This window comes from Chanos chanos, chromosome 2 (assembly GCF_902362185.1).
Source record: "Chanos chanos chromosome 2, fChaCha1.1, whole genome shotgun sequence".
In the NCBI taxonomy this organism is placed as follows: domain Eukaryota; kingdom Metazoa; phylum Chordata; class Actinopteri; order Gonorynchiformes; family Chanidae; genus Chanos; species Chanos chanos.
In genome coordinates, this window is record NC_044496.1 from 14109758 (window position 1) to 14125319 (window position 15562).

General features: G+C 38.3%; 1 protein-coding gene across 1 annotated transcript; it reads right to left on the reverse strand.

The window, feature by feature from the left end:
- Positions 1-823: 823 nt before the first annotated feature.
- On the reverse strand, positions 824-2022 carry LOC115804562 (guanylyl cyclase-activating protein 2-like). Its single transcript, XM_030765068.1, has 4 exons — positions 1819-2022; positions 1476-1625; positions 1105-1204; positions 824-951 (listed from the first exon to the last, which is right to left on the reverse strand). The coding sequence occupies exons 1-4, from the start codon at positions 2020-2022 to the stop codon at positions 824-826; spliced, it is 582 nt and encodes a 193-aa protein (XP_030620928.1).
- Between the last annotated feature and the right edge of the window lie 13540 nt (positions 2023-15562).

The window sequence follows — 15562 nt, forward strand, 5'->3', positions numbered from 1 at the left end:
TGAAATCAACACAATGCATCTGAAGCAAGCAGGAAAATGGCACAGTTCTACATAAACTTGACTACATATAAGTAAAGATACATCAGCCTGTATATTAATGCATACAGTACATAATTTGGCATAAAATAAAGCATACAAGTGAAAACACTTTAGTACATTTTTTGAAGTTACACTTCATTGATCCCCACAGAGTGGTTTGTCCTCTGCATTTCGCCTATCCTAACTATTCTAAACTGGCTCCAGTTGGAATGGTAGCAGCATTTGATGCTTGCCACCCCTTACATGCATGTCTTTGCCTGTGGGAGGAAACCAGAACACATGGAGGAAAGCCATATAAACATAGAAATGAAGTGAAAACTCCATACAGAGCAGACACAGAACATAGACTTGAACCCAGAAACTCCTTTGTGCAAGGTGTTAATCACTACGCCACTGTGCTGAGTGTTTGTAAATATGCCCATGGCAGATGTTTTTTGTATGGTACATTCAAGCAGAAAAGTGCTGTGGACAATGACTGGATTGAGGTTACACATAGTCTCATTTTTAGGAAATTTTCAAGATATGCAAGAGTTACCATTGTCAGAAACAAATACTACTCATTCCTATGGCAAAGGCACATTAAAAAGAAAAAAAAAGAAAGAAAAGAAAAATAAATATAAAAAATTAATTTTGGGAAATGAAAACACTACACTGAACCAGAGAAACAGACATTAGAGGTGGGAAACTCAGATGAGTATTTACTGAAGTGCAATGGTCGATTCCGACCTAGTGCATTCAAAATGGCATCAGTCTATTCAGATGAGCAGTGATAGCTGTGTACATCTTAGAAATGGGCGCTTTTCCTTCTTTGCTCCAGTACCCAGCTATAAGGATTCATGTCCAGACGTAACATGTTCAAGATCCAGGGGTCCTGCTGGGCTCCCTGCACAAATTCTTCTAAAGTTATATGACCTGTCAGGGGATATGATATGGACTCATTATAACCCATAACATCACTCATAATAACATCCTGTTTATTATAGATTCACACACTTCATTCCAAGCGTAAAGAACTGAAATAATTAACAAAAGATACTGCACTTGCACCATACGGGAATCACATACCGTCTCCGTCCACGTCCACTGCGCTAAGGATCCTCTCACAGACTTCATCAATGGAGATTTCAGGCTCTTTCTTATTCACCCTCTTCAGACGGTATATACTCTGGAAAACGAGATAAGGTGCTTATCTGTAGCTTAAGTGTAATAAAAGTATTAGAAACTATAGTTAAACTACAGCACTGAAAAAGAACAGTGTCATTCCTTAACTTTTTCACGAGACAAAACTGCGAAAAAACAAACAAGGTACAGCCTGTCACCTTTAACACAGCTTAAACACTGGAAGAAATACCTCATCGAAATGGGACTGAAACTGTAAACTCGAAGGCTAAAATGTTCGCATGAAAAAGCTGAGTCAGAAAGGAGAAGAAACTTACTTCAACTATGTCCCTGAGCTCCGTTCTATCCACGTAGCCATTTCCGTCCTTATCATAAACTTTGAATGACCATCTCAGTTTGTGCTCTAGATCTCCCCTAAACACCAGATTTAGTGCCGCGACAAACTCCAGGAAATCGATAGTGTTATCCTGTAAAACACAAATGAAACTGACACCGGTTAATGAACCACTGTATACCAAAAATAAATCACCAGAATGAACGATAGACTAATCCACGCACCATCCCGTGTCAAAAGCTTTGAAAGTGTCTTTCATAATTCTGTCAGTCATTCGAAATGACACATGCTCTGCTTAAGTATCCTAAAACACATTGGTTTCTTACCCCATTCTTATCGAAAGCTCGAAACATATTTTCCGCATACTCCGCCGCTTCGCCCGTTGGATCAACACCAAAAAATCTTTTAAATTCGTGTAAAAACAAAACACCGCTCGGGCACTCTGTTATAAACTTTTTATACATTTCCTGAAGAGCGGCCACATCTATCTCTGCATCCTCCTTCTTCTCAGTGGGCAGATTCTGACCCATTTTCAGTCAGGAACTGTCCACGGTGCTGAAGTCCCTTTGTATGCACACGTCAAACATTTACTGCTCTGTTCCTGCCAGGCAGGAGCAAGCTAGTTGAATGTGATTGGTCATTACTCAAGGGTCATCCCCGATAGAATCCACTGAATGTAATACTTTCATCCAGGCGATTCACTCTGTCTCGTGCGCATGTAAACAGCATTATAAGCCTAATGTTCATTCCAAATATGTACATTAAACGAAAATTCTACATTTTTAATTCTGACAAACTGAAATGGCTAAGAGTTTATAATCGAACCATTTATAATTTTTTCTTTCATTGCAAAAATGTTCAGTATTGCTGGAAATATTTCAATCACTGTAGCTAAATCTAAAAAGGGCACTTTGTAGTAGTCATAAAACCAGATAATTAGATTTTTAAAAGGCATTCAATATCATTAGGATATTATGGACAAATTTATTGTTTTGAATGCATCGAAAATCACTAGACTGAACAAACTGCACGCAGCTTATTTAACAGGACTATCATATTCAAATTGCCCTCAACACATGGATAGTTTACCATCCAAAAATAAACCGATAATAATTTAATGATGCCACCTGATTGTGTTGCCAGTAGATCTCATTATATACCTCCTCCACTTACTTAACCGCGGCAGTCTCAAGTTCTCTCTCTCTCTCTCTCTCTCTCTTCTGCAGAACACCTTTGGCTACAGCCCTGCCCCCACACTCTGTCCAGTACAAGGCCTTTCATTCACCATCAGCTTTGAATAGAGTTATCCAGCATAGCCCACAAGTGTCCACACCAGTAGGAGGAAGACAGCTTAGAAAGCAATTCTATTTGAAGATTTTGTCTACAGCTTTGTCTGCACAAATCTTCTTCAGACATGGTCAAAGTGAGTAAAACAGCTCATTAATGCCCATTATGATTCACTAGCATTAGATTCTAAATACTGTGGAAGACGTAGAATTTTCATTATTGTGCCCTGGGAATGGTAAAATAAATATAAGACATAGAATTATATTTATATACTGTTCGAAATTATAATTACATTATACAAATGTTAAGTTTTGGAATTGCTTAACTACACAGAAAAGAAATCCTTAGTTTGTTTGTTTGTTTGTGTGTGTGTGTGTGTTTGTGTGTGTGTGTGTGTGTGTGTGTATGACCCATTCAGCCCAACTGTGGGGACTTTTCTTTTGACCATTTTTTGTCTGACATATGGGGATGTGATAAGTGGAAGAAGAGGTGGACGAGTATACCTGTGAATATATGAACCTGAATTTGATGATTTAACTTATAACCTATCAGAAACCTCACTTTCAACTGGATGTGGCATATCTGCCACAAGACACATCAGTGTGTGATGAATGAATATCAATTTCATTTATAGCTGACAAAGTCAGCATACAACCGTTGTGGATGGATAGCAATTTCTTTGACATATGTGTAACTTGTGAGCAGCTGGTTGCTAGGATCAGTTGCCCTTAATCTGTGTTTGTTTTCAGGCTGTCCAAGAAGAGAAACTGAGAGGCTTTCCGCCTTGCTAAGTTTCTCACTAATAGGATTTATCATTGGCTTAACAGTGAATTAAGAAATAGAGTTATTGTCAATCAGTCAAAGTGGATTGATCATGGCTGTTACAAAGATATGCTCTTGTCAATCAGTCAGCATGAGCCAATCCCAACAGTTAATAAGAAATTCTTCTACAACAGCTAAAGTATTGAAATAAAAATTGAAAAAGAGAGTCTGCATAGCTTCAAATTACCCAACAGGTTTCCTCACCGCTAAATTGTGAGAATATATTGTGTAGTTGCTAAGAATTAAAGATTTAAATAGACCATACACAATGCAACTCTTTCCAGAAACTGCATGGACTGCTGTGATGACATCACGCCAAATGCTGTTAATACACATACAGTGAAGTAAAAGATTGTTGAAATGTGACATTAATGTAATCTGCTCACAAATTCATATCTATCTGCAGTGATATAGGCCTACATGCTCTTTGTATCTTAACTCACCTACTTACGTGACCCATTCACTTCATTTGTATTTCTGCTTCTTGTAGAGTGTAAAAGGTCATTCTAAGCTGGACTGGCCGGTTAAAGGTTGTACTGAAAAGGATTTGCCAGAATTGTGACCTGACCTGTGATTGGGCAGATGAGGAGGATCCCTCATGCAGGGCAGACCTAAGACGCGATAGAGTGTCGACTGAGGGTCGTCTTAAAAGGCAATTATTTACTTAGCACCCTAATCTTCAAAGGAACCCTTTTTACACATTTTAGCTCTGAAGGAAAATAAGGCTCAAATAAATATTTAATTTGTATGCCTATATAAGAAAACTAGTTTCCTTGAGGAAGCATCTTTCTGTAGCTGATCATGTTTCTCATCAAAACTATTGCAAACAATATTTGTCTAATTCTCAGTGTTATTTCAATACCATATGCTGAGTTTTGCTGTAACTTGTGGCAAGCACAATTGCCTAGCTCAGCAGAGGAATCAGTGGTTCTTTTTGGCTCTTGCTAATGCCATAGCTTACGACTCATTCTAACTACAGTGCCAGAGAGCAAGATTAGCTGGAGCCTACAGGTTGTCTTTGTTTAGCCACGAGTTCAATTCAGAGTTCAGATATCAATTGAGGTCACATGAGCGGATTTGATGGTGTGAAAGAAAGTGGTAAGGTAAGGAAGTAGGATAAGAATTTCCATTAATGAAAGCATATATTATGTTATGTTATATACATATATATTATGTTAGATGTTTTAGTATGCTCACAGAGATTTACCACCCTAAAGGATTTTAATCTTGATCCTCTATCACTAACCTCAATACGCTACATAAGAGTTGGAATGCAAGTTTGCAGAACTGTTCTACATATCTCCCTATTATCCCAGTCCTTGTCGTGGAAACCCACTGAGCCACAGGTTTTTGCCTTAGTCCAATATAATCCCACATGATTTCATGAAATAACTAATTACTAAGCCCTTGTTTAAGTGAATTAGGTGTAATAATTGTACCCAGAACAAAAATATAAAGTCGTGTGTCTAAGGACTGAAATTGGGGAATGATGGTCCAGGTGACCATGTCACACGTTGTAAGTATGTGAGTATGTATGATTTAAGAGGTCACCATCATTCTGTGATGACCAACGAGGTATGAATCAAGATTGTGCTTCTCTTCTTTTGTGTTGCCTTTGTGTGGTATCCAAAGACCACAAACAGAGACATAGTGGTGGATTCATCAGAATTTACTAGACATTTAGAATAAACTAGATGATTGTTTTGCTCTGTCCTGTTCAAATTGTTTAGAAAGCTGAAGGAATGCCAAATGAGTGTGTATGTATTCTCTATATGGTATCTACTTCAGCTAACACAGAGTACATTGAAACAGTCAGATGGGGGCAGCAATGATCTGTGTTCCTCTTTGCCAGACTAGGCTGTACATAATTACTATAAGAGATCACAAAGATGGTTGCTTGCAAAACAAAACAAAGAACAAAAAACAAACAAACAAAAAAAATCCTACAATGCCTCATAACTAGCTGTAATGAATTTTTCAGTTCTAATATACTGTACGTTGTAATGCTGCCCTTTTATATGTAGCTGTATTACTTGCAAAATTCAATGGAAAAGGCAAACTAGAAATAGACAGTAGAAAATATACTTTACCTTTTGTAGTGACCTGAGTAACATAAGATCCTCTCTAGATATGTAAAAACAATAAAATCTCATCTATCACTGATTGTCAGTGGAAGGTTTGTCTCGCAGATTTGTGCTGCTATGTGATGATAGACCACACCAATGACTATGCATCACAGTCCGTTCCAATTTTCCATGTCATTTACCTTCTCTACTCCCAGTGCTATTACAGTTTCAGTGAACATCAAGGTTGCTAAGGAAAACAAGGTCCATATGCACATTTATGTCATTGAGCATGTCAGCACTGGCTAAGGTTGAAAGGAATATAAACATAAACCACATGCTTTCATCCTTTGAAAACTAGAGTGTGAGTCTAAGATACCTCAGATCACAGCAGATATGCCAAAACAGAATAAAGAGAAAAAAAAGAAACCCAAACAAAAAAAACCCCAAAAAAACTACTGGCCTTCAGCGGAGTTGAAGGATAAGACAAGCAGGGTTTTGAAGCCCCCCAAATGCTCTCTACAAATAAACTCTTTGGATAGCTATTTATAATTTGTGAAAAAAATAAATGTCAGTGGTTCTGAGAAGTGATCATTGGGTATAATAATGAGGTCAGACGGAGGAGAAGTTTTTAAAGCTCCTGACATCATCTAATTAAACAAACTGTGCCCACTTCTAAGACTAACACATTCTTTTTAAGGATGTATTCGAATCACTTACAAACTGTAAAGTCTCATGACCACAGACATACCCTTATGACTGTTACGAGATCCATTTAAACACAGCCAGTGAGACAGCTTCAAATGAGCCAAAGGAAAATGGTCACAAATACAGAGAATGGCCAAATGTTCACATAGATCCACTTATCCTTCCATTCAGCAAAGCGGACAGTGAAAACATTGCTCACATTTCTGAGGTCACATAGTAATAAGCAGCCAGACACACACACACACACACACACACACACACACACTTATTGAACATTCAGTTTATATATCTTACCATATAGGTGGTATATGGAAAGTAAATATGTTTGTTTGTTCTTGTGTGTGTGTGAATATGTGTATCTATGTGTGTATGTGTCTGCATTCGGGTGTGAGCAAATGACTCTGCTATTATTCCTCCCATACTCTACAAACACCCTACAATTATTGCACACAGTCCATAATGTCTCTAAGACAGATGGCCTTCCTTCTGGTCTCTCATATTAAACTCTTTATCTTGGACTGCTGTGCCCTGCCTCCTCATCTTCTCCTTTCCCCAGCCCTGCTTGTCACACTGCCCTTAACAGGTCCCATTTGTTCTCATTAAAGCCCAGTGACACTGAAGGGCTGCTCCTCAGTTGTCCTGCCCTACGTGAGGCTTTGCAGGTAAGAGGTCACAGTCCTACAGAGGCTAGATACAGGGGATTTAAGCAATGGTGTACAACAGATCTCTACATCTCATGCTTTAAGAATGGTTCCACGTTCTGACTCTGGGTCACAGCATGCAGAGCGTCAAAACCATAAGTTCTCACATTTAGGAGAAAGAGATTCATATTATGCATAAGTCTTTGAAAATATGCTGGAAGAGGTGTGGATGTGAGTTTGGTACTGAACTGTTTGAGAACATTATGTGTGAACAATAGGGCTACTCTGGATATAAAAATACAAGACAATACAGAGTTTGCCTTAGGGGTGTGAGAAGGGGAGTGAAGTATTCCCAGCAGAGGAGGCTGAATGCAGCTGGGTTATAGGTAAAGGGCTTTTTATATATTCTGCCACAGGAGTAATAGGTTGGAGGCACTTCTTCCAAAAAAAAAAAAAAAAGAAAGAGAGAGAACAGGTAGTCTCTAAGAGGGGGGAGGAAATCCTTAGTCATTTGTTAGGACTGGTTTGATTCAGCCTGGCAAACCTTTAAAAGCTAAAGAGGTGCTACTTACATTCTGTGTCTGTGTGTGTGTGTGTGTGTAATGAGATGCAAAATTACCTTAAGAGAAAATTAAACACCCACAAAATTACATTTCTCATATTCAGACAATGACCTCTCATTGTCGATCTGTTGATTTGGTGAAAAATTAACCACTGTCTTTCAATTAAGAAAACCTACCAGTGTTTATCTAAAAAATGTATATCTAGTGCATGTCTTTCAATTGGCAGTTTTTTCCTCAAGTCTTTTTTGGTCCTTTTTTCACACCCTTTTATTCTCTTTCACAGTCTTTCTTTCTTCTCTTTCAAAGTCTTTCATACTCTTTGTCTCTCAGCAGTGCAGTTTGTGTTTTCCAGTTGTGTTAGGCACAAGTAAGTTTTATATAATTGTTACTGAGCAGAAGAAGAAGGAATAATAATGTTACTCACTGGTTCCCCCTGTGTGACTGGGCTAGTCTTGTTAAAGTCACTGAGGGCACACAGAGAATATGCTGGTCAATTAATACACAGAGGAAAGACTGATATGTAAACCACGTACATTTTCGTCTCGATTTAAATCACAAGATCCAGTTCATGCATGTTTACTACAGCAAAAGAAATTGAGATGTAGGAACATGATGATGATGATGATGATGATGATGATGATGATGATTTGCCATATTTGTTAATAATGGATATAGAACACCAAATGGTAAATCAGAAAATGTCACCAGCTTACTCTCTGGAGTATAATGTACAGTAGACAGGGGGTTTGTTTGCAAATGTTCTAAAACAGTGCTTGCACAGGCCTCTAGTCTGAAAGAGAATTAGCAATTTTTATTCACTCTGTTTATCTATCTATCTATCTATTTATCTATCTATCTATCTATCTATCTATCTATCTATCTATCTATCTATCTATCTATCTATCTATATAGATGTGTGTATGTGTGTGTGTGTGTGTGTGTGTGTGTGTGTATGTGTTGAAGCTGTGCCACTGATATGCAATAGAATTTCATGTCCCAGTTTATATTTTCAGTTGCTCGCAATGTACATACAGATTTGCCACTTATGATTCACTGTATCAAAATTCATTACTGACAAAAAGAGAGAGCTCCTGGCAAGCAACAAATGGAGTTTTCCAGGTGGTAGCTGCAATTCTGATCTCTAAAATGGGAACCTCTGACCTTTAACATCAACTCCTGCAGGGATGATGGGAATAGTTCTGTTCATAACTGACTCCCGACTCCAGAAACTCTCTCGCCCCCACATTTTTGTCTAAGCTCTTCCCCTCTCTCTCTCTCTCTCTCTCTCTCTCTCTCTCTCTCTCTCTCTCTCTCTCCCTCCTCTACTTGTACTTGTCAGATCCACACACACACACACACACACACACACACACACACACACGAACGCAAAGGCAGTATCTATCTGGGAGGAGCAGGTTGTTCTTCAGTCATCACACACAAACAGTGTAAATCAGTGCCATGTTTAATTCATTTGGTTGTAATTAGAAGCATCACCCGTGAAGTAGAGTGAGTTCTTTGCTGACTGTTTGTGGCCAACCGTTTAACCTTTTCATGATTCCTATTCCAAAACACTCAGCACCAACCCAGCGGCTATCCCAGCGCAAGGAAAATTTGCAACTGCCATATTTAGGGGAACCTGTCATAGCTTGTGTGATTCCAACTCTGACCACATGACATTTGCCTTTGTATGTGTGTGTGGATTTGTGTTTCAGAATGCAAGCATTTGAGCTCATCTGTTTTGCGTGTGTGTGAGCAGTTTATGTGTCCTTGATGTGTATACACTGCCCTGCAGTCTATCCTCAGTTAGAATTGTCTATCAGTCAGTGTGTGTCAGGGCTGGTTGTATTAGGGGAGTTCTGTGGTATTAAGGGACTTAATCTCCTCCATTATCCCTGTGAGACCCTGCACTCTTATCTCTCTTTGTCCAGAAGCTTTGGGATCCAGCAACATTTTGTTTTTGTAATTACCACGTGTAATGTGTCACAAGAGAACGGAGGCATGGTTGGAGGTGGGGTTATTCTGGCATGGTTACTAAGTACTAAATTACCTTTTTCTCTCTCTGTCTCTCTCTTAAACTCCTGCGCTCTCTCTCTCTCTCTCTCTCTCTCTCTCTCTGTTTCTCTCACACACCCCCACACCCCCCACACACATGCATGCTTGCTGCTATAAACAGGAAACTATGCTGAAAGTTATTTCATCTTCAATAATTAAGTAAAATGAGGAGGATGAGAAAGAAAGTTGGAGAGGGATGAAGAGGAAGGTAGGTGCTAATTTAAGTAACATTTTGATGGACATGCTTGTCTATGTGCTTATTAGTTGTGGTGTGCCCCAAGTGAATAATAATTGCTATTCTGTCTCATGGTTATTGATTGCTGTGCTATCTGCTTATGAGGTATGTCAGAGCTATCGATCCCTTTCTCAGCCTACTGAAAGTTTAAAGGTTGAGAATTGGATCCCTCATGACTCCAAATCCAACTGCAGAGATATAGAGGTCTGTAGAGATAAAAATTTATTAACAGTTAAAGGAGTTAAAAAAGTAAAACATTTAAAATGAATTCCCCACACTAAATGGTGTGCTGGTTGGAATATTAACTAACCACTGTTTCGTTGTCATTTCAAATGGAACGCATTTCCGCAGGCTGGAAATAGAAAGTGATAAAAGACTATGAACATGCCTTTAACAAAAGAACCATGTTCACCTTGGCAAGGTTACAATTCAGATCCACATTTTCACAGTGTCTGAATTCAAGGTGAGAGTTGGAGATATGCAGTGGCACCCCTCAATCTTTCGCAGCTGATAGAGGTCTTGGATGAATGAAGTCATGAGTCTGAAAAATTCAGCCATAAATCATTGTGTCCTTCAGCAGACACACTTTACTGCCTTACATTATGTGAAAGGCTAACACGATACACACCCTTATATACATACATACATACATACATACATGCACACACACACACACACACACACACAGGCAGGCACATTCACACAATCATATGTAGTAACTATAAAGGTCTCTCTCTTAGTTAAGTGAAATTTGCCCTGAAATGCTTTCCCCTTCTTGGTGAGCCAAAGCCAGGGAATAGAACACCAAAACAGCCCCTGGATCAAAATGGATATTCTTGTGTGTGTCAGAGAGAATGTGTGGGTGTAAGTGTATGTGTGTATATGTATTTGTGAATGAGACAAAGATGAACTAAACCTAGATATCACTAGCCTGTATGTAAGATTTTAGCAGAGCAAAACACCAGCTAATAAAACAATCCACAATGGTAAAATAACAGAGCAGTTTACTGTGAGTAACAATCCATTAATATTTGGAGGTACAGTCGAAGTCTGTTTGATTTCCCATATAAAGGCTTCATTTTAAAGGCCCTTGAGATGTACCATGATTTGAAAATTACATGCATAATGTTACTTTTTTTCATTAAAAACTCTTTAAAGTCTTCTTATTCTCCACTGATTCTCTTTCACTGATTCTCCTTCTCTTTATTTTTGTGCTCTCTCTCTCTCTCTCTCTCTCTCTCTCTCTCTCTTTCAATCTCTCTCTCTCTCTCTCTCTCTCTACATATATAAAAATGAACAGAAGGATCTCATGATCTGTCTCTGACAACAAAAAGAGCCTCTTTCCTTCAGAACTCTGTTCTCCTTAGAGCCACACGAAAATCCTCACACCCCTGAAAGTGGTTTTAATTTTGCATCACTGTCACTCTTAACTCCAGTCCCAAATATAGAGATTAAATAAATATGACAAGGTTGAATGCAGCTCATTTTTTAGAGTGCAAAATGAGACTTCTCTGTATTCCCCATATGAAAAGCCAAATACATCTGAGAGAGAGAGAGAGAGAGAGAGAGAGAGAGAGAGAAGCTATGTCGAGTAATTACCACACAGCATGTTAAGATGCACTTCTGAGTGCTCTCTGACAAAGGCAGTGTCATGGCTAATGAACTCAAACTCAATAATTACCCCTCTATGTTTGTTAACGCTCTGCCCAGCTCTGTTTCTCATGGAAACAGCTGCTTGAGGATGGAAGTAAAAATGGAGAAGTGTGGATGTGCTCAGGTCATCCAAAAATTATTTGTTTCTCAGGTGATATTGTATGGTTTGGATGATATGAAAAGATGACATCAAACATATGTGATGAAACCAATAAACCAGCTACATGTTACATGTTTATCGTGTTTTCTCTGTTCTCCCTGCCGTAATCCCCCGTAACCCCCCGTAACACACACACACACACACACACACGCGCACACACACACACGTTTACTCAAACACACTAGGATATCTGCTGTTATCATTAGTGATTGTCATTATTTCCTGGGTTGAATGCCTAATATACTATGACATGTTTAAACAATTAATTATTACCTTCTATTAAATCTTCATTCTAAATAACTACACAGGAGTAAAAACACTAATGTGAACTGTATGCTTTTCTTTCTTTTTTTTAACTTTATTTGTTCAGTATGTCCCACTGCAAGTGAGGCCGTGAAAAGGCCAGACTCTGCCCCGACTCCTCTCATTAGCACAAGGTCACAGTGCCACTTGGTAATCTACACAGAGTCTGGTGTCATGACTGTGCACAAACTTTTTCAAGGGTTACAGACAGCGATGGCAACTCCACCACACAGATTGCATATAAATTGATTGCAAACTTGACTTATCCTTAATTGACTTTAGACTTGACTTTAGACTAGAAAATAATACTGCTGAAATTTTGCAGTTTATGGTTTTGTTCCTTTTATTATAACTATTATTTTTTCACTTTAACTTTGATTGTGTTACATTAATCAGGATGGGTTGCCATACATAACTATTCCTTTCACTTCATACTTTTCTTCACTTTTTACCTGGTACTCATCTTAGGTTACATCCTTATATACTCAGTCATTTGTGATCACCTTTGGTTATGACAGTTTGTGTTCAGATAAAAATAAATAATAGTAAATGATGCTGACTCATTCAAGTCATACTTTGCAAGGCACCAAAAAACAAACAAACAAACAACATAATGGCTATAAGTGGACTAAAAATAAGTTGATAGTCCCTCTAAAGTCTTCACATCTCCCTGTCATCATCTACTATTGGTTGAAAAGCCACACTCTAATGTTAAATCATCTTTTGAGTTTACTTACGATGGTTTTGGGCTATGCTGGTGTGCAGCTGCTAATAGTTATTCATTTACGGTAGATGAGATAAACAGCTTGTCTTGATTAGCTGGGGATTGCGTGGTGACTAGTATTAGTAATCAGGGCATTTATTTAACAGCTCAATTTATCAGAGCTCGTGCACATTTATTCTAGATAAGGCACTATAGCCTGATATAATTATACGCACCATACAGGTATTTTTTTTTTTTATTATTATTATGTTCCAGAATATTTTAGGGGTCTGGACTATTATACAGTTAACCTTCTATTGTGGATTTTTACAAAAACTGCAGTGCAATGCATTGTTTCAGTGTTCACATTTATCATTTATTTTTATTGTTAAATATTCTTTTTATGGAGCTAGATAAACAATAAACAACCTGCTGTGGATTTCCTAGAACTGAAAACAAGTTCCCTACAGCTGATTGCTGTGCAGTGGATAGATTGCTCTTAGCCATAAGAGACTTGAGTGTGGACTCAGACACATAACCAGTATCTGTAGTCATGACTCATACTTATGCCTGGAAGACCTAAAACGTGATGTGGTCTCTAGCTCAAAGACTTCAGACTTGACTTTGACTCACATAAAATGATATCTTTGATCACAGCTGATCACTGATCACAAAAAGCAAGGATTTGACAAAGACTGAAATACCCACTGTTTATACTGTGGAATAGACAGTCATTGTTTCAGCAATGTTCTGTATTTGTGTAAATGCCTCTGTTTGCAGTGCACTGTTTTTTTTAAACTTATTTTTTTCAAATTATCATTATCATCTTTTTTTTTTGTTATTCCGAGTAACTCCCAAACCTTTGAAAACTTACTGTATTAGTAGCATCCACACAGGATAGTTACATAAACTGGTGTACTTTTACTTTTTGAAACTGGCATAAAAAGTCACAAAGACTCCTACACATCAGGGTGACAGAGTAGGGCAAATAATGAGACCGTCAGCAGTTATCTAGAGGCTGGAGAAAAAAAAAGGAAGATGTCATACTTGTCAAATTTAGACAATTTGGAGAGAGAAAAGAAGCGTGTTTTGCAATTGAACTTGGCTGCGGCTCTCAAACCCAATTACCGTCTCTGTTAGGAACAGCAGAGACTGCACCACCCTCCACTCTTTTTGTTTAAAGGAAAAGAGTGAGGGACTATATCTGCAATCAGAAAATAAAGAAGGCATTAACAATTGGACAGATATTTCACTGAGAGTGAATGGATGTTTTTCTGTAGTTTCCACAGAAAACAAAACCGATAGTCTCATGTTCTGGGGTATTATGTTTTCATTTGTCCACAGTTCTGTTCTTTTTTCAGGTACTGGAAAAACTGTGTCCCCTCTTTGGATAATGTTTAATGTGGTACAGCTGGAAAATTTGCACTGCAGTTGGAGCCTGTATAATTTCAAATGAACTAATTCCTATGGAATAGTGTACTTTCTCTGACTACTGAAATCATCTTAATCTGCATCAAAAAGAATGACAGATTCTCCACAAAATGCCTTTTTTTCCCAGCTCGCTAAATCCTTGTAGTCTCAGTGTTCATGTGTATGTAAAAATAAGCAAAAATCTGCCATTTTCTTGTGCCAGCACAAGACTGGAAGAATACATAGCTCTTGTTTTGTCATTAGGAGCTGTGTCAGATCTGTGGGGTGTTAGAATGTGAACTGGTGAATTCTGACAGCTTATTATCCTGGCTTCCGCGGTGAATATGCAGCTATGGTTTTAGGAGTAAAGGACAGATGATATGACTGGATCTGTGTGGAGGAGAGAGGGGTAATAGCCCCTATGTTTGTCAGGTAAGTGGAGGATGCTGTCTGGGGAAATTGAGAGTGACTGCAGACAGTGGGGTCTGATTGGGATGGGTGTGTGTGGGTTGTTTGGGTGATGGGTGTTGTGGTTGGGAATGGAGATGTTGTTGGGGAGGGGGAATCTTGAGAGGAGGCCGCTGTGTGAATTAGGAGCTACAGAAATCCCAGCTGAGCCCAATTACCTGGAGAGCACAATCTCACAGTATACATAATATATCGATCTATCAGACAGAGACTCACAGGGAAGCAAGAAAGAAACACGCACACACAAGCTAGGCCATGCTTGTTGAAAGCCATACCACTCTACTTGCCGCCCTATGTGAAGCCTCAAAAAAACATTTGATCGTTTAAATTTTGTAGCATTGCACTTCATGAATTTTTAGTAACATACCCTAACAAGTCATCTTAATCTTTGTATGGGGGTTCCCATGAGGACTGCAAGCTGAAAGCACAATAGAATAGAAAAACAGAGCTTTCAGACAAGGCTGCCAAATCTGTACTTTTCAGGATAACCTGTCTTTTAATAGTAGTCAAATACATGTCTGTTTCTGATCCGACAGTCATACTCAGGGACAAACCAGTACAATCTCACCACAACATTCCATTTAACCTCTCTGGCAGTATATCTCTTGGATGATTATTCTGATTTATTTAGCAAACTTACTTAGAACTTGTAACTTGGGCTTAATGATTTGGTAAGGTATTATTATATATCACAAGTCACAATAAAGCAATACATATGACGTTACTTGATACCAACTGTTTAATCATAGAGTAATGGTTAGACATAAAACTTACATGAGTTACTTATGCATTGACCCAAGTTCTATTTAGAGAAATTCTCCAAAACCACAGCCAATTTATTAATGTTTCCAGGCAGCTACATTGTCACAAACATCCTTAGTGTTACAGGCAAATCCATTTAAATTTGTCTAAGTGAAATAGCACTCCCAAAAAAATCTCTGATTACATATATATTTTGTTCAGTATGGCCAAATATTAACCACTGTAGCATCTAATGATACT

Coding starts and splice junctions, on each gene's coding strand:
- LOC115804562 (XM_030765068.1), bottom strand. CDS start 2,022: ATGGGTCAGAATCTGCCCACTGAGAAGAAGGAGGATGCAGAGATAGAT. Junction 1,626..1,818: donor GAGCTTTCGATAAGAATGGG/GTAAGAAACCAA, acceptor TGTGTTTTACAG/GATAACACTATCGATTTCCT. Junction 1,205..1,475: donor AGCTCAGGGACATAGTTGAA/GTAAGTTTCTTC, acceptor CTCGTTTTCCAG/AGTATATACCGTCTGAAGAG.